The sequence below is a fragment of the Drosophila bipectinata genome, chromosome XR (genome assembly GCF_030179905.1).
Source record: "Drosophila bipectinata strain 14024-0381.07 chromosome XR, DbipHiC1v2, whole genome shotgun sequence".
NCBI classification, from domain to species: Eukaryota; Metazoa; Arthropoda; class Insecta; order Diptera; family Drosophilidae; genus Drosophila; species Drosophila bipectinata.
Window position 1 is genome coordinate 25285565 of NC_091735.1, and position 18614 is coordinate 25304178.

Consider the following 18614-nt stretch of genomic DNA (forward strand, 5'->3'; position numbering starts at 1 on the left):
CCAATTTTGTCGAAATCGAACAAAAAATTTTTCGGCCAAAATCGGAAAAAATCGTGATGGTTAGCCTTTCCATTTTTGCGAAAAAACGGTCGAAAATGAATTGTTCGATATCGATAAACGTGGTATGCAGTTCGGTGGACATTCGAGTGCTGATTCCGAAAATATCAAGCGTTGCCAGATCGGACCAGAAATAGAGATTCCAGAGCCCATATCTCGGCCGTTTGTAGTCCGATCTGGCAACGCTTGACATTTTCGAAATCATCGCCCCAAAGTCTATCGAACTGCATACCAATTTTGTCGAAATCGAACAAAAAATTTTTCGGCCAAAATCGGAAAAAATCGTGATGGTTAGCCTTTCCATTTTTGCGAAAAAACGGTCGAAAATGAATTGTTCGATATCGATAAACGTGGTATGCAGTTCGATGGACAATCGAGCGCTGATTCCGAAAATGTGCAGGGTTGCCAGATCGGGCCAGAAATAGAGATTGTAGAGTCCATATATCGGCCGTTTGTAGTCCGATCTGGCAACGCTTGGCATTTTCGAAATCAGCGTCCCAAAGTCTATCGAACTGCATACCAATTTCGTCGAAATCGGACAAAAAATTTTTCGGCCAAAATCGGAAAAAATCGTGATGGTTAGCCTTTCCATTTTTGCGAAAAAACGGTCGAAAATGAATTGTTCGATATCGATAAACGTGGTATGCAGTTCGGTGGACATTCGAGTGCTGATTCCGAAAATATCAAGCGTTGCCAGATCGGACCAGAAATAGAGATTCCAGAGCCCATATCTCGGCCGTTTGTAGTCCGATCTGGCAACGCTTGACATTTTCGAAATCATCGCCCCAAAGTCTATCGAACTGCATACCAATTTTGTCGAAATCGAACAAAAAATTTTTCGGCCAAAATCGGAAAAAATCGTGATGGTTAGCCTTTCCATTTTTGCGAAAAAACGGTCGAAAATGAATTGTTCGATATCGATAAACGTGGTATGCAGTTCGATGGACAATCGAGCGCTGATTCCGAAAATGTGCAGGGTTGCCAGATCGGGCCAGAAATAGAGATTCCAGAGCCCATATCTCGGCCGTTTGTAGTCCGATCTGGCAACGCTTGACATTTTCGAAATCAGCGCCCCAAAGTCTATCGAACTGCATACCAATTTTGTCGAAATCGAACAAAAAATTTTTCGGCCAAAATCGGAAAAAATCGTGATGGTTAGCCTTTCCATTTTTGCGAAAAAACGGTCGAAAATGAATTGTTCGATATCGATAAACGTGGTATGCAGTTCGGTGGACATTCGAGTGCTGATTCCGAAAATATCAAGCGTTGCCAGATCGGGCCAGAAATAGAGATTCCAGAGCCCATATCTCGGCCGTTTGTAGTCCGATCTGGCAACGCTTGACATTTTCGAAATCAGCGCCCCAAAGTCTATCGAACTGCATACCAATTTTGTCGAAATCGAACAAAAAATTTTTCGGCCAAAATCGGAAAAAATCGTGATGGTTAGCCTTTCCATTTTTGCGAAAAAACGGTCGAAAATGAATTGTTCGATATCGATAAACGTGGTATGCAGTTCGGTGGACATTCGAGTGCTGATTCCGAAAATATCAAGCGTTGCCAGATCGGACCAGAAATAGAGATTCCAGAGCCCATATCTCGGCCGTTTGTAGTCCGATCTGGCAACGCTTGACATTTTCGAAATCAGCGCCCCAAAGTCTATCGAACTGCATACCAATTTTGTCGAAATCGAACAAAAAATTTTTCGGCCAAAATCGGAAAAAATCGTGATGGTTAGCCTTTCCATTTTTGCGAAAAAACGGTCGAAAATGAATTGTTCGATATCGATAAACGTGGTATGCAGTTCGATGGACAATCGAGCGCTGATTCCGAAAATGTGCAGGGTTGCCAGATCGGGCCAGAAATAGAGATTGTAGAGTCCATATATCGGCCGTTTGTAGTCCGATCTGGCAACGCTTGGCATTTTCGAAATCAGCGTCCCAAAGTCTATCGAACTGCATACCAATTTCGTCGAAATCGGACAAAAAATTTTTCGGCCAAAATCGGAAAAAATCGTGATGGCCTTTCCATTTTTGCGAAAAAACGGTCGAAAATGAATTGTTCGATATCGATAAACGTGGTATGCAGTTCGATGGACAATCGAGCGCTGATTCCGAAAATATCAAGCGTTGCCAGATCGGGGCAGAATTGAGCTTTCTAGAGCTCATATGTCGGCCGTTTGTAGTCCGATCTGGCAACGCTTGGCATTTTCGAAATCAGCGCCCCAAAGTCTATCGAACTGCATACCAATTTCGTCGAAATCGAACAAAAAATTTTTCGGCCAAAATCGGAAAAAATCGTGATGGTTAGCCTTTCCATTTTTGCGAAAAAACGGTCGAAAATGAATTGTTCGATATCGATAAACGTGGTATGCAGTTCGATGGACAATCGAGCGCTGATTCCGAAAATGTGCAGGGTTGCCAGATCGGGCCAGAAATAGAGATTGTAGAGTCCATATATCGGCCGTTTGTAGTCCGATCTGGCAACGCTTGGCATTTTCGAAATCAGCGTCCCAAAGTCTATCGAACTGCATACCAATTTCGTCGAAATCGGACAAAAAATTTTTCGGCCAAAATCGGAAAAAATCGTGATGGCCTTTCCATTTTTGCGAAAAAACGGTCGAAAATGAATTGTTCGATATCGATAAACGTGGTATGCAGTTCGGTGGACATTCGAGTGCTGATTCCGAAAATATCAAGCGTTGCCAGATCGGGGCAGAATTGAGCTTTCTAGAGCTCATATGTCGGCCGTTTGGCGTCCGATCTGGCAACGCTTCGCATTTTCAGAGTCAGCGTATCGATGTTAGTCGAACTGTATACTAGTTTTGTCGAAATCGGAGAATTTATTTTTCAACAAAATCGTACAAAATCGTTATGCCCCCGCCATTTTATAATTCGCAACCGGTTTAAGCGTCGGAAAAGTATAAATAGAGCGTCGAAGCACCAAAATCTTCTTTATTTACATCTTGTGATTGCGGTTTAGTTGATGTTGCAGTCGATTTACATTGTTTTAAGTGTATAATTTGATGGAAATATGTTTCTAATAATAAATGGAGTAATGTTTTTAACATTTGTACAGTCTTTGGAAGAAGAAAGATTAGACTGTCACCACAGTCCGGTCCAGAAATATCGGAGTAGGAACTCGGAAGACATCGTATTTACATATGTGCCTCGTTTATGGTCACATTGCGAAAATGTATCTTCTTAGCCCGCTTCTTTCCATAGCTGAAAAGGAAATTTGAGATTATTGTATATATTTAAGTAAGATTTCAATAAACGTACTGATAAATGCCTTCATTCTTGTTCTTCACTGTCAAATTTGTAAGATATTCAAATCTGCACTGGTTGGGCGCCTTGTGAATGACGATTAGCATGCCCCAGGATCCTAGCTTGACGATGTATTTCATTATCCTCGTATTCTTTTATCTATTTCCTTTTCCATCTTACTGGCTCTTTTGTTTGATTTGCAAAACTTTTTAAACTTGAAACATCATAAATGAGGCGACACAGAGGATCAAGGCAGAGATGAGGTGATAGAGATGAGAAAATCGGCTTAGCGATGAGCGAATTGGCTTAGAGATGAGTAAGTCTGCATAGTGATGTCCAATTAAATATCGATAAAGTCGCAAGCGAAATAGTATCGATAGCATTTTTCAATACACCGACGTTTTCCAATACACCTTAAATTTGAAATCTAAAGCGGGAAAATTTTAAATTGGACTTGTGGTCTCAATACATTTTTTCATTCTTTTGTTAGTGAATTAAATCTATGTTGCTTATTGAAACTTTTTCACTTACCCGATCCAAGTGGATTTTCGTCCCGCTTCCACTGAGAAACCTCGTTTCCTAAGCCATTTGCTCCTCGGAATCTGTTGAGAATTACAACTTAAATTATTATTGTGTAACAATTGTATGTTAAAAAAACCCGTGTGCCAATAAAACACATTGTTTTTGAGTTTGAAATACCAAAAAAAATTTATTTCCTCGTAATAGAGTGACGGAAAATATTTATAAGCAATTTTGTGGATGATATCGTTTGGTGGTCAAATACTTGCGATTAGCTAGCTTAAGTTGGTAGTATTTGGGGTATATAATTAATGTTTTTGATTTTACAATTCTTTTAAGTTACTGTCGAGGTAAGGAACTCTCTAGGGAAAGGGTTCGGTCTTTGCATCTCCAAGGAGTGTCATTTTGGTGGACAGATTTATAGAGCATGCTTTTAGATTGATAGGCTTTCTTTAAGGGTGAATCTCAATAACTATTGTACATCTATGTCTGGGTTATTATCGGACTAGTGTGTTTCTGTGGGAGTGATGTACATATATACACGCTGCATAGCCAATCCATATGCTAAAACGTTCTCAAAGTCCACTCAATTGACTGAAAGCATGACCGGTTCTTAGCTGGAAAAATTAATTTTAAATTTATATTCGTAATTTAGTAATTTCTAAATGCTACTTCAATTTTCGCTTTTCGTAATCTTAAGTAAAATTGAATCAAATTCCTCAGTGCTTGCAGTGCATATCGTACTTAGTAATTCATGTTGCCTTTTGTTTTTCGATCTCTAAGTTTATGCTTAGTGACTAATCCAAAAAAAGTAAATATATGAGTGTATGTATATATTGATAGGGGGCTGGGGGTGTGGGTGTGGGTGTGTCTGAGTGTGGGGATGTATCTTACAATGTCTCGGTATCTAGCAGACTAAGGGGGTCCGAATCATCTAGAGCTAGAGGTGTATGTACAATTTACAGTAAAGCAGTTTAGAACTCTTCGATAGAAATACTTTCAGACTTGCGTAAGTTTATATTAAAAGTAAGTTATAGTATATAGCAGTTGTATATCAGTAGAGGGGAGAGTCCTGTCTTTAGCTTCGATGTCTGTCCTTTGTTGAGCTAGCATATGGTACACATATATAAATCAGTTGGAAATCGGATTGAAGTTCTTCGAAATATTTACAGGGACTAGGTAGGACTGTGTTAATAAATAAGTTACATTTACATATATGTATGCTTTATTGTTACTGTTATATATATAATATAAATATATATATTCGATATATATATATAAATATTTATATATATTTCCGTATGTGTACTGTAATAAGTATTACTTTTACTTCAAACAGCGTTAGGCATTCGCTAGGTATTAGGTTTTCCATCTGTATCTGTATCTGCATCTGCAACTGCATCTTGCATTTTCTCGTTCCGTTTCCGTATCTGTATTTTTATTTGTATCGAGACCTTTACAATTTTGGGTTGCCTTACTAGCTAGGTTTTCATAAGACTTGCGATTCATGTTCTCTTCATATTTTGTTCAACACTTCACTTAAACGATTCGAAAAAAATATATATATGTCTGTATATATATTTAAATATATAGCTTCTATAGTTCTTATATACACATTATGCATATGCAGTTTATGCCTTCAATTTGTGTACCTTGTGTGGGTGTGTATTAGTATTATCTGTGTATTATGTAGGTGTCTCTATCTGTATCTGTGGCTTCTCAAGTTTTACAAAATCCATGAAAATATATCTTTTAATTTAGCTTGGACCCGGTTGTTTTCCGAACAGCTGTGAAAGTGCCCAGTTGCGGCACTTTTCCTAGCCTGTTTCCTCGCATTTGTCTCCTCATTCCACAGTTATCCTGTCGTCCATCCTCCCAGGATGTCCTTCTTCCACGAAAATCCTCCGACTACAATTTCATAAATTTTTAGCGCTGTGTAAAGAATAGCAATAGGTTTCCTAAAACTAACCATGTTGTGACAGAATGGCCGCCTTTTCTGGGCCTCTGGGTGTCGTTTAGTGGCATAGTTCATAGTTCAAGGGGCTAGCAAACGTCTTCTCCGCTCCCAGCTTTCTTTCTAAATTCTCTAGATTGTCATTTGCTAAATATTCCTTAGTACTCTGCTCTACTGAAGCTGATTTTAGTTGGTTCTGCGTTTTAGTTGTGTTGAAAAAAGGACTGCTTGGCTAGAAGAGAGCTCCTATGTAGCTCTCGTAAAGGTTTCCGTTTCCGTGTTATAACCTATAACCTCCTTCCACTCTCGCAACACTGCCTAAATTCAACTATTCGCTGGCAACTCATTTTTAACGCATCCTTTGCCGCCGCAGAGGCCGGTGTCTGCCATTTGGGACCCGGATTGCGTGTGGGCGGGGCACACCTTCGGGGGGCATCGCGGGCAGCTCGCCCCGAAAAACCCGGCAGCCCGGGTCCCAATCGATCCTGCGAGTGTGCCGCCTCCCGCAGCGGCAGGAGATTCGTTTGCGCGTACGCGTGCATTGCGTGTGTCGAAATCCAAAACATAATTACGGCGGAATGGGGGCGGTGTCCTGTCGCAGGCCGCTTCCCGGGACCCAGAGCCACGGCTCCGGGGAAGGGCGGCAAGGACATGCCGCCGTTCGGCCACGTCTCGTAAAGGTGTCCGATACCTAGTCGTTCGGGTGCCTCATCAATCATCAATCGATGCTAGTCGCTACAGTCTAACGCCTACGCCTATCGTCTACTATGACCTATTAGCTAGTTATGATCGTAAGCGGAAAAAAACGTGGTAAACTTAATTGACTCTCGACTCGCGCCTGGGGTCGAGGAATTCGGAATTCGGAATCGAAGCGGAAGGAGCGCACTGTCCTTCTACTGTACATTGCATACGTATCATTATTTGATATTAGTTTAGACTAACGACTATGTAATATAAGTATCGTAATTACTTTTGATTCTATAAAGTATATGTGAGTTTCTCTAACGTTAGGTGTTCTTGCTTCTCGTGTTTTGTGTTCCAGTGAGAGATAGGGGGGCTCAAGGTAATGGAGTACGGATAGTGCGGATAGTCTTTGTTCTAACTGGTTCTCGGGTATCGGTTCAAGTCTCTCGGTTTGAAACGCATTGGATATAACATAGTATGGGGCTGAACCATGGCAGGTATGTCTAGGGGTTGTGCATTCTAGTCTGTGCATCGGGACCGTGTCAGTGTGTATACTTTGTGTGTGCTTGCGAGCCGGGGGTCCTGCGATGTTCCTGGAATGGGATCCAGGCCGCCGGATCCCCCTGCTCCACTAATCGTGCTGCTGCTCTGCCTCCTGCGTCCTGTTCCGATTTGGTTTTTCTCGACAAGAGTATTGAATCTCACTTAGCCTAGATCGAACTCCAAAAGATATCCATTTAAGTGTTAAATATTAAGTATTAAGTGTTAATTGGGGCGACTAAATATTTGCTCATGGTGTCTGCGTGTGTCTGATTCCTCCCTATGTACAGCAAGCTCCTCGCTAATATCAATTCGCTCTCGATCTCGCTTCATAATTTTGCGTAATTAATTTAGATATCACAATATAATCATTAATCATTTAGTAAAATTTCGATCGCCTGATTCTGGTCTCCTGATTCTGTCTTAAATTAAAATAAATCGAATCGGATCAAATATTGCCTACCTCGACTCCTCGCTAGCCTTCCTCTACAGTGTGATATTCTTTAGATTTTGCTGCTTTCTGTTTCTGTTTCAAGTGCCATGTGGTGTTAAGTGTTAGGTGTTGAGTGTTGAGTGATGGGTGTGGTTTGTGGTTTGAATCCTTTCGCTTACATCATATATGGTATAATTTGTTTGGTTTTCTCGTACTTGCTAGTTCAACAAAAAGCAAAAAATTAGTTGACAAAAAAAAATACAATTATCATTAAAAGTATTCCGTGTGGGTGAATGCTTTCCTGCGTCGAGCATCCTTCGTCCTTAGATCCGGGTCTGCACCTCCAGGTGCATGAACCGCTCTTGACCTGGACGTTATCGTGTGGAATGTTGGTTGATGTTTTGAGGTTTCAGTTTATTTACAAAGTGGTGACCATTGCCGTTTCCATTTCCATGGTTGTTGATCGAAGTGGGTGTTGGTTCGATGGCAGAGAAAGGAGAAATTCGCAAGATTAGTGGGCCTAGATTACGCATCCTCCTTGGGGGTTCGTGTTATGGGTGTGTAGGCTGTGTGTCTAGCGATAGTGTCTAGCGATTTCTCTACATGGAGGGGGCCGACGGCGATGTATTGGAGTCGTTGACGGGCCAGCTGCCGTCTACGGGCTGGGTGCCCTGCTTACTTTCCAAATAGGTGGCGATCTCGTTGGCGTTCTTGTTGAACGCCACCATCATGGCTGTGTTCCCGCCAGAGTCTCGGGCCTGCAGGTTCGCTCCGGCGGCCACCAGCATCACGCAGATGTCGCGTCGGTTCTGCTCGGCGGCGATATGGAGGGCCGTCTGTCCCCTGGAAAGGAAAGGTGGTTAGACAAGGTCCTGAATGAGGGGGGAGTACGAGCACTTACCGCTCCTTGTCGGCCATGTTGATGACGCGTCGAGTGGCGCACGAGATGATGTATTTGACAATGTCCTTGTGGTTATATTTGCAAGCAAAGTGCAGCGCCGTCTGTCCGTTCTTGTTCACTGACTGTAATGAGTATCCTTGTTCATGTAGTGCACGTAACTGGAAGGAGGAAGAAGACCATTTAGAGGCTGATCGACCAGGGGGGGGGGCTACTAGGCTACGTCTACAGATACATTCTCTAGCGTCTAAGGATAATTGGCAAAGAGTTAAGCTACCATATTGAGATCGCCGCTCTGGGCTGCTAGTAGTACGGCATCGGAAGTTTGCTCCAGTATAGGGCTATTATTCGAATGTGTGGTGTTCGAGTGTGTGTTTGTTGGGTGTTTGGGGTGTCAGGTGTCAGGTGTGTTTTGTGGTTCGTGTTCATGGAAGAGTAAAGAAATAAAAAAAGTTCAGACATCAGTTGCGTTTGTCTTCAAACGAGGCGAAGGCGAATGCGATTCGATATCGAAATGTCAATGATACGAGTACGAGTAAGAGTACGAGTACGAATACGAGTTACGACTGAGACAGAGTAAGACAGAAAGAAAGAAAGAAAGAGTGTAACTAAAAAGAAAGAGATAGCCACGACAGACAGCCAGGTGAGGAGAGAGAGACAGATAGTTATACGGAGTACCTGAATCCATAACCAAAAACATCTTCGTTGAAACTGAACAAACGATCTTTGTTGCTGCATGCGGAAAGTAAGGCGATGTTTTCGAACAGAAATTATGAAATCATTAATTGAGAATCAAATCAAATCAGAAGTCAAGAGTCAAGCAAGAGAGGAAGAGATGCAGAAGAGGACAGGCAGGAGGACAGGCGGACAGTAGACGTGTTCCAGATGGAGGATAGTCCATGATCAAAGCGGGTGAGAGAGCGAGGTGATCGGTGAAGGACATTGGGGTTGGTTGGGGGTTAGGGGTTCGCTTTTTACCTCTTCCACTTCATCACTTTAATGGGCTTGGAGCCAATTTGCAAATCCTCATCTTTGTGTTTCAAAAAAGTGTCAAGATGTGTGTGTTAAGATGTGGGCGTGTTGGTGTTGGCGTTGGTGTGGGTGGGCGGACGTTTAAATTCGAAAAGAGAGTTACAAATTGTTAGTAAGCGCAATTTAGGGATTCACACAATTACAACTAAATATCGATAGATAGTCTGGGATAGTTTCTAATAATCAGCCAACACAGACAACTAGTTCAACAGGACACTCAGTCGACGTGTCCACTACCAAAGGACTAATCACTATTGGCAAGGCATTGGACCTACCCGTTCGGCGGGTACCCGTTTTTTCTGGATGGTGTTTCGGTCTGGATGGTGGTGGTGGTCTGTGGTGGGTTGTGGTTGAGTGGTTGGTTAGTTTGTTGGTTTAGGGATCGTTGCGAATACGGTTTGGTCCTTGCTACGGCTAACTGTGACTGTAAGCCGGGATTATATACCAGTTAGGGACAGAAGTGGTCGTATTTAATGCTCTACTTACATGCGATCGTGGCAAGGACTAAGCTGTATTCGGCTCCTCACAGTTCAACAGACAGTATTATGTTACATATGTGTGGTGTGTGGTGTGTGGTGTGTGGTGCAGGTGGTGTGTGTTGTGTGGCGTGTTTGGTTAGTAGGTTGCCCACTATGCCCACAGTTGCAGTCGAAGTGAAGGCTAAGATTCTAAAGATACAGGTATCTCTAGAGAGCTTCGGATGCCATCCTAGACTCATAGACTAGTGCTTCGACGGCAACTGCTCTGGGGGCATCTCATGGCTACAATCGTGTCGCTTTCAATGACTCAACATGCAGGACACTCTCCGGCAACGAGAACGATAGTTATGACAACGAAAAATATAACTCTAATGAAAAGTAACGCAATGCAGAAACAAATATGAACCGAGAGCCCCTCCACTCCGCACCGCCCTCTCGAATGGGGTTAGTTCGGGGACTGGGACTGGGATTCGAGGTGGGGGGAGGTTCAGATCTCGACACGGTGCTTGCGGAAGTGGAGGTGCAGGAACATGCGCCTGTCGAGGTAGGGCAGCTGCTCGGCCACCTGCTGCTGGAGCTCATCCAGCCGCTCCTGCAACGGCTCCGGTTCCGGGTGCTGGCTGCCCGCCGAGGGCCAGCACCCGGCCAGCCCCAGCCGTCTGAAAGCCGCGCCCGCACCCGCGCCCATGTCCATACCCGTGCTGCCGGGGCCGCGGCCCTGGGCCTGGTCCAGCTGGCGGCGCTCGTTCTGCGCCTGCCGCTGCGAGAAGGCCGCGAAGGAGCGCTCCTGGTCCGGGGTCTGGGGCATCGTGGCCGCCTCGTGGTCCAGGATGTACAGCTCGTCGATGGCGATGTCGCAGATGTAGTGCAAGTGCTCCTGGGCGCGGTCGATGCGGAAGTAGTGCTCCGCGGTGCAGGCTGGAAGAGGGGATTTATGAGTGCTACGTGGCGGATGGGCAGTGCTACTCACAGTCTATGAAGCACCAGTCCTGGGAGACCTTCGGATAGGATATCGACTCCTCGAACTTGGTGTTGAGCATGTTGCGGACATGCTCGAGGTCGCACTGGGACTCGATCTCGATCTGGCCCAGCTTGTTGGCCAGCTTGCGGAGCATCTCCTTGTCGTAGTGGTACTGCTCGTACTGCTGCATGGTGACGCGCAGGATATGCAGCTGCATCTTCTCCAGGGGATTGACTCTGCAAAGACACAGGAATTAGAGGGGGGGTCTTCTGGGAAACTCCGTGGGATCATCACTCACTGGACGTCGCCGCGTCCGTGCTTTCGCTTGGAGAGCATCAGAGCCTTGTTGAGCAGCTCGATCTCGATCACCGAGGGCTTCACCCGGCAGGCCTCCCCGTCCACCTGCATCGGAATGGTGCGCTTGGTGATGATGCGCGCCTTTCGGCACTGGCAGATGCAGGTGCCGTGCATGCCCGCCTGCAGCATGGGCAGCTGGTAGGTCGTCAGGCCCACCACTTCCATCAGCCCGTCGTCGATGGAGGGCTTCGTGGAGCCGAAGGAGTCGTTCCACGGGTGGGTGCCGCCGCCATAGCTGAGGGAGGAAGATGGTTACTGCCCCTGCGAGTGAAGAGAAGGAATCCCTTACCTGGGTATGTTCAGGAACAGGACGGCGTGGCAGCCGGCGTCGCGCAGCTTTCCGGTAAAGTCCTGGCCGTCGCACTCGAGCGTCACCCACTGGGAGAGGTTGCGGTACTGGCGGAGGATCAGGTCCTTGCCGCCCATCTGGCCGTAGTACATCTTGTTGCGGAGCCGCGAGTTGAAGCGCTCCGGGTGCGCCTCACGCGCCTCGTGGAACTCCAGGGCGATGTGGGCGTCCACGCCGAACGAGAAGTAGTTGTTGATGACGTTCAGGGGCACGTTCGCCTTGCTCCTGTCCACGTGGTCGTCGGTAACGTCGTCGTTGGGTGTGACCTTGACGCGCCAGCGGTCCATGAGGACGCACTGCGACATCCCGATCTCGCGCAGAATCTTGCCAATGGGTTCGTCCGTGTATCCCTGCAGGAAATGGATTCAAATGAGTAATAGTTTCTCCAAAGGTCCCTTGGTGCACTTACCCCGCCCCATCCCAGGGCGCGAGCGAGATCATTGCCGGTTCCGAGGGGCAGCACTCCGACGGCGGGAACCGGCTGCAGGGGCGGATGGATCTGGTCCAGGACGGACAGGACCCAGCCGACGGTGCCGTCGCCGCCGCAGGCCAGCACCCTCAGGTTGGGAGCCTTGCGGAACATGTCCAGGCTGCAGGGAAGATATATGTCAGAAGGAGCTCATTTTTATTGGAAAACGGAATACTCACCCCATTTTGGGGCCACCCTGGGTGAGATCGAACACCTGGCGCGGATTGAGCAAGTGCTGGAACTTGCCCAGGAGCTTCACGCCCTGGTTGCCGCCGGACTTGGGATTAATGAAGACTATGACCGGGATCACCTCCGGTGAGGGAATCGGCTTCACGATGAAGGCGCGCGGCTCCTTCTTCTCGTCCTTCTGGCCCTTCTGACGGCGCTGGGTCTGCTTCTTGCTCTTGCCTCCGGCCCCGCCTCCACCTCCTCCTCCGCCGGCCGAGGATCCCGCAGCGGCATTGTTCTTGTTGCTGACGCGTATCGATGACTTGAAGTTTCCCTTGCTGGGCAGCTTGACGATCCAAGAGGGGGGCACGATGATGGGTGCATAGTTTCCTGCAGGGACACACGAAAACGAAGTTAAAACTGTCTACTCCAAGGTGGTGAGTGTGTAAGGGGGAGGCCGTTAAGGATGGCCAGCCAATTAAATTCAATTTGCGGCCTTTAAAGGAGAATCCCAGCCAGAGTCGGGGGCTATTTGGGGCTATTGTGGCCCGCATAGCCCACATGCCAGGGGACAATTATGGAGGCCGCTTGCCAGCCTTGGTGAGCGGAACACAAAGGACCCGAGCCAGACAATTCCAGAGTGGGGTCGGGGGTCAAGATGTCTTCGTTCAGCCCAGCTCGGCCGGCCACAGGCCTCGTCCTGCCCCCATCCTCCTCCTATTCAGCACACGGACGGTGTGCCTAATGGCGTGCCGTGAAGAGTGTGTTAACAAGAAGCTCATTGAGACACTTTAGAAGACCAGGATTGTGGCCAGGTCGGAAATCGTCGATAAAGTTGTAGTTTGTAAATACCAGGAGGACGGAAGAGAGCCTCCGGGCAGGGGACTAATTAAATTGATTAGAAACGGTGGAAAAAGACGACCTGGGAGGCATCCTCCCTGTATTTTTTAAATTTTTCGCACTTTGCCACTATTTGCCGGCAGTATCAACACATGGCCAATAAGTAGTGTTGGTCAAAAAGTGTTGAGAAGGGTCAAAGTAAAAATCGAAAGATCTAGTAGGCCCTGGCCGTCGGTTTGCAATCGGAATTTTTTGGGAGGTCGACTGCCGGCCAAAAAATATTCATTCGTCTGCCAGCCTTCGTGGCAGTCGGATCACATTTATTTTTCTGGTTCGCCTTTTATTTTATTTTCTTTTTTTTTTTTGATATTCTGAGACGTGCAATAAGTCTCATGTTTATAGACTTGTGTCGAAACTTTATCCGTAAAGTTTTTTATATATATTTTATTTTATTTTATTTTTTTTTATTTAATTTTATAATATCTGAACGGCCCATGGCCCCTAGCAGCTTGGCAATTTGCAATGAACCTGCATTTTTTGCTGATTTTATTTTTTTGAAAACTTTTTCTTATTTTTGGTTACTGTTTTTTATTTTATTATTTTGTTTAAATATTTAACAACTACAGAGGGCCTGCATCGATTGGGTTACATTACTCGTGTCTGATTTTCTGATTTTATTTTAATTTCATTTTTTGATTTATTGAAAACTGAAAAGCCTACAAACCCTTTTACTTGTTATATGAAATTTTTTATTTAAATTTTTTCAATGGATTATCGTCCAGGTTTGTCTGCTGGGGCGGTACGCAAGTGAAGGACCCGAGTCATTTCCTGATTGACTTTTATTTTTTTTATTTTGTTTAAATATTTAACAAATACAGAGGGCCTGCATCGATTGGGTTACATTACTCGTGTCTGATTTTCTAATTTCATTTGATTTATTGAAAACTGAAAGGCCTACAAACCCTTTTACTTTCTTGTTATTTAAAATTTTGTATTTAAATTTTTTCAATGGATTATCGTCCAGGTTAGTCTGCTGCGGCGGTACGGCAAGTCAAGGACCAGAGTCATTTGGTGACTGAATTTTATTTTTTTTTATTTTGTTTAAATATTTAACAAATACAGAGGGCCTGCATCGATTGGGTTACATTACTCGTGTCTGATTTTCTAATTTTATTTTAATTTCATTTATTGATTTATTGAAAACTAAAAGGCCTACAAACCCTTTTACTTTCTTGTTATTTAAAATTTTTTATTTAAATTTTTTCAATGGATTATCGTCCAGGTTTGTCTGCTGGGGCGGTACGCAAGTGAAGGACCCGAGTCATTTCCTGATTGACTTTTATTTTTTTTATTTTGTTTAAATATTTAACAAATACAGAGGGCCTGCATCGATTGGGTTACATTACTCGTGTCTGATTTTCTAATTTTATTTGATTTATTGAAAACTGAAAGGCCTACAAACCCTTTTACTTTCTTGTTATTTAAAATTTTTTATTTAAATTTTTTCAATGGATTATCGTCCAGGTTTGTCTGCTGGGGCGGTACGCAAGTGAAGGACCCGAGTCATTTGCTGATTGACTTTTATTTTTTTTATTTTGTTTAAATATTTAACAACTACAGAGGGCCTGCATCGATTGGGTTACATTACTCGTGTCTGATTTTCTGATTTTATGTTAATTTCATTTATTGAAAACTAAAAGGCCTACAAACCCTTTTACTTTGTTATATGCAATTTTTTATTTAAATTTTTTCAATGGATCATCGTCGAGGATCAAGGTCATTTGGTGACTGACTTATATTTTTTTTATTTTGTTTAAATATTTAACAACTACAGAGGGCCTGCATCGATTGGGTTACATTACTCGTGTCTGATTTTCTGATCTTATTTTAATTTTATTTATTGAAAACTAAAAGGCCTGCAAACCCTTTTACTTTCTTGTTATATGAAATTTTTTATTTAAATTTTTTTCAATGGATTATCGTCGAGGTTTGACTGCTGCGGCGGTACGCAAGTGAAGGACCCGAGTCATTTCCTGATTGACTTTTATTTTTTTTATTTTGTTTAAATATTTAACAACTACAGAGGGCCTGCATCGATTGGGTTACCTTACTCGGGTCTGATTTTCTGATTTTATTTTAATTTTATTTATTGAAAACTAAAAGGCCTGCAAACCCTTTTACTTTCTTGTTATATGAAATTTTTTATTTAAATTTTTTCAATGGATTATCGTCGAGGTTTGACTGCTGCGGCGGTACGCAAGTGAAGGACCCGAGTCATTTCCTGATTGACTTTTATTTTTTTTATTTTGTTTAAATATTTAACAACTACAGAGGGCCTGCATCGATTGGGTTACATTATTCGTGTCTGATTTTCTGATTTTATTTTAATTTTATTTACTGAAAACTAAAAGGCCTACAAACCCTTTTACTTTCTTGTTATATGAAATTTTTTATTTAAATTTTTTCAATGGATCTAGTCTGCTGGAGTTAACAGCGGTACGCAAGTCAAGGACCCGAGTCATTTCCTGATTGACTTTTATTTTTTTTATTTTGTTTAAATATTTAACAACTACAGAGGGCCTGCATCGATTGGGTTACATTACTCGTGTCTGATTTTCTAATTTTATTTTAACTTCATTTATTGATTTATTGAAATCTAAAAGGCCTACAAACCCTTTTACTTGTTATATGAAATTTTTTATTTAAATTTTTTCAATGGATCATTGTTGAAGTAGGCGGTAGAACGCAAGGACCCGAGTCATTTCGTGATTGACTTTTATTTATTTTATTTTGTTTAAATATTTAACTTCCAAACTTGAAGTTGACTTGCTTCGTCGGTGATTTTCTGTTTTTTGAATTTTAATTTATTGCAAACTTAAGGGCATAAAAATTTAATTTATTTTATTTTAACTTTTTTGTTTTATAATTTTTATATTATTTCAATGGCGGAATTGACTTAGTTTGTTTTAAATTTTAATTAAAAGACTAATCTGCTTTAGTAGCTTGGCAATAGGCTCTCTCTCTTCTGAATTTCTGATTTAATTTTAATTTCTTGAAAACTAAAAGCCCCACAAATCATTTTTTTATTTATTTATTTTTTTAATTTTTTTTTTTAATGGTCTTATTGTTGAGAGCGATACGGTACAGCAGTGGATCTAATTAAGTTAACAAACCGCCATTTATTTGCATGCACGTCACGTAATTAATCAAGGGACAGTGGCATGGGTTCTTCTAAAAGGACTGCCAAGTAGGGACGGCAGGCAGGGGAAAAAAACTTACCCAGACGACACTCCTCGCCAATTTTGGCCTGGTTGAAGCAGGACTCCTTGTTGTGGTAGATCTCGTGGCACCACGCGCAGGACAACGCCACTATCTCCTTCGACCCGAAGAGCTTGCTCTGCACTGCCTGCTTAATAAATAAGAAGTGAGTGGATCACATAGGATAGCCGTTATCGCAAGGGTCTCTGGCACTACACCTTATGTCTTCTACAGCCGGCTCGAGGGCAAGAGTGTTAGGTGTGGTTATGATATCATGCTTTTTAAAACCCTTGCAGAGGGTATTATAATTTCGGCCAAAAGTGTGCATCGCAGTAAAGGAGACATCTCCGACCCTATAAAGTCTCTATCAAGGGATCCCAACAGGAAAAATGGATAAAAATCTAAAAAATATTTTGCCTCAGGATTTTGATGCAGATTCGTGGCAAATCGATCTAGAAATCGTTAAAGGTACTCCGCTTGAGAATCGGATAAGAATTGGGGAAGATATAGCAATCACTGTGGGCCCTATAGGGGAAAACCCCATTTTCAAGGGATCCCATCAGGAAAAATGGACAAAAAATCTAAAAAATATTTTGCCTCAGGATTTTGATGCAGAATGGAGGCAAATCGATCTAGAAATCGTTTAAGGTACTCTGCTTGAGAATCGGATGCGAATTGGAGAAGATATAGACATCGCTGTGGGCCCTATAGGGGAAAACCCCATTTTCAAGGGATCCCACCAGGAAAAATGGACAAAAAATCTAAAAAATATTTTGCCTCAGGATTTTGATGCAGAATGGTGGCAAATCGATCTAGAAATCGTTTAAGGTACTCCGCTTGAGAATCGGATAAGAATTGGGGAAGATATAGCAATCACTGTGGGCCCTATAGGGGAAAAACCCATTTTCAAGGGATCCCATCAGGAAAAATTGGCAAAAAATCGAGAAAAAATATTTTGTCCCGAATCGTCCTACTATATGCCATATTTGCGATAAATAACTGCAACTGCAAGGGTATTAAACTTCGACTCCGCCCGAAGTTGGCTTGTTGTTAATGAGGCTCTAGCGGAGCCACACTTTGATATGGTATGACATGATATGATATGATATGATATTCTCGGCGAAGCATAAATATAAATATTGATATGTTAAGCAAATCACCAGCATAGTTATTGAACGCAAAAGCCATTGGGGGCTAATACTGTAAAAGAAGAGGTTGGGGAACCTCTGGCTTACCTTTCCGCACTGCTTGCACTTGCCCTTCTCCAGCTTGCGGTGCACCCAGTGGTGGTGGGTGGTGGTCTGCTCCCGGTACTGGCGGATGCCCACGTCCCGGTAGGTCGGCTTGCAAGCCAGCTGCGACTTCTCGTTCACGAGGGGGATGCAGTTCTGGTGGGCGATCAGCTGGCAGGCGGAGCACTTCATCCGCTGGCCGCTCTTCTGCAGGAGGAGGTGAACATGAGTGCGAGTCCGCTACAAGAGGTGCCTATTTTTGGGAGTGCCAATTAGGTGTTCGCGGCCTTCCGTCCCAAACCGCAGCCAAAGGAAGGAGCTGTCACTTTGCCAAAGCAAACTTTGGCAATTAATTGTCGACGGCGTTGCGGTTTCAGCTTCCTCCGAGAGGCTTCCGAGGAACCTCCGCGGTGGCCCAATGCCTACAGTTCTCGTGCCTGCGCTTGACTCTTTAAATGGGACATCGACTAACCACCTGCTAGGCTTCAACTCCCAGCTTTCAGCTTAAATATGACGGAATATAACTGTTGGGGAGCCTTTTCTCCTCCCCCCCACCAGAGGACCTCCTCGGAAAAGGTGTATACTATTACTATCTTATTGTGCCAATGGAGATTGAGATTAGACAGGCCTTCCACCCACGCTTCTGCTGACAACGAGCCTGATAAAGCACTCTTCTGTTACTTTCGGCTGGGCTGCCCAAAACTGATGACACGCCCATCGCTCTTCCTCAGCCCCCGCCGCTACTGGCCCCCACTTGGCTTTATCCGGATTTTATTGCGTGAATGTTGGACAAGCACGCAATAAATAAATTACACTCACATGGAGCCCCCCCCCCTTTCAGTTGTCGGTTCTGTGGCACTAATTGAATTGACGGAAGGCCCCCGCCGCACAGGGGCAGGAGGAGGGAGGGACAGGGGTACTCACAATGCACTCCTCGTTCAGGCAGCAGAGATCCCCGGAGGCGGAGGTGGGCTTCCAGTAGTGCTCGCCCTGCACCGCGTTCTCCGTCCAGTCGGGCACAATCCGTATCGGTCTCCGGGAGTTGCTCGCCGAAGCGGTACGCCTGCTTGTTGGGAGAGAAAGAGAGAGAGGGGAAAGGTGAAAGCAGGATTACAAGGACT

General features: G+C 44.1%; 1 protein-coding gene and 1 long non-coding RNA gene across 18 annotated transcripts in view; both read right to left on the reverse strand.

Moving 5' to 3' along the window:
• Window positions 1-2988: 2988 nt before the first annotated feature.
• LOC108123816 (uncharacterized) lies at window positions 2989-3742 on the reverse strand. The gene is made up of 2 exons (XR_001773207.3): window positions 3336-3742; window positions 2989-3278 (listed from the first exon to the last, which is right to left on the reverse strand). It is a non-coding gene; the product is annotated as an uncharacterized lncRNA (long non-coding RNA).
• Window positions 3743-4004: 262 nt separating this feature from the next.
• Window positions 4005-18614, reverse strand: part of LOC108123811 (retinal degeneration A) — an 84389-nt gene continuing 69779 nt past the window's right edge. For 2 of the 17 annotated variants that reach the window (XM_017239137.3, XM_043213018.2), the window contains 14 exons: window positions 18418-18559; window positions 17497-17700; window positions 16283-16412; window positions 12175-12553; window positions 11936-12116; window positions 11467-11876; window positions 11119-11412; window positions 10830-11056; window positions 10556-10777; window positions 9327-9378; window positions 9027-9080; window positions 8626-8689; window positions 8352-8509; window positions 4010-8293 (listed from right to left, as the gene is read on the reverse strand). In XM_017239137.3, coding sequence (XP_017094626.2) covers window positions 8050-8293; window positions 8352-8509; window positions 8626-8689; window positions 9027-9080; window positions 9327-9378; window positions 10556-10777; window positions 10830-11056; window positions 11119-11412; window positions 11467-11876; window positions 11936-12116; window positions 12175-12553; window positions 16283-16412; window positions 17497-17700; window positions 18418-18559 — 2761 coding nt within the window. In that variant the 3' untranslated portion in view covers window positions 4010-8049. Of the gene's footprint in view, window positions 8294-8351; window positions 8510-8625; window positions 8690-9026; window positions 9081-9326; window positions 9379-9655; window positions 10778-10829; window positions 11057-11118; window positions 11413-11466; window positions 11877-11935; window positions 12117-12174; window positions 12554-16282; window positions 16413-17496; window positions 17701-18417; window positions 18560-18614 lie in introns of those variants that run through there. The other 15 variants (XM_017239131.3, XM_017239129.3, XM_017239130.3 and 12 more) reach the window with 15 other exon arrangements.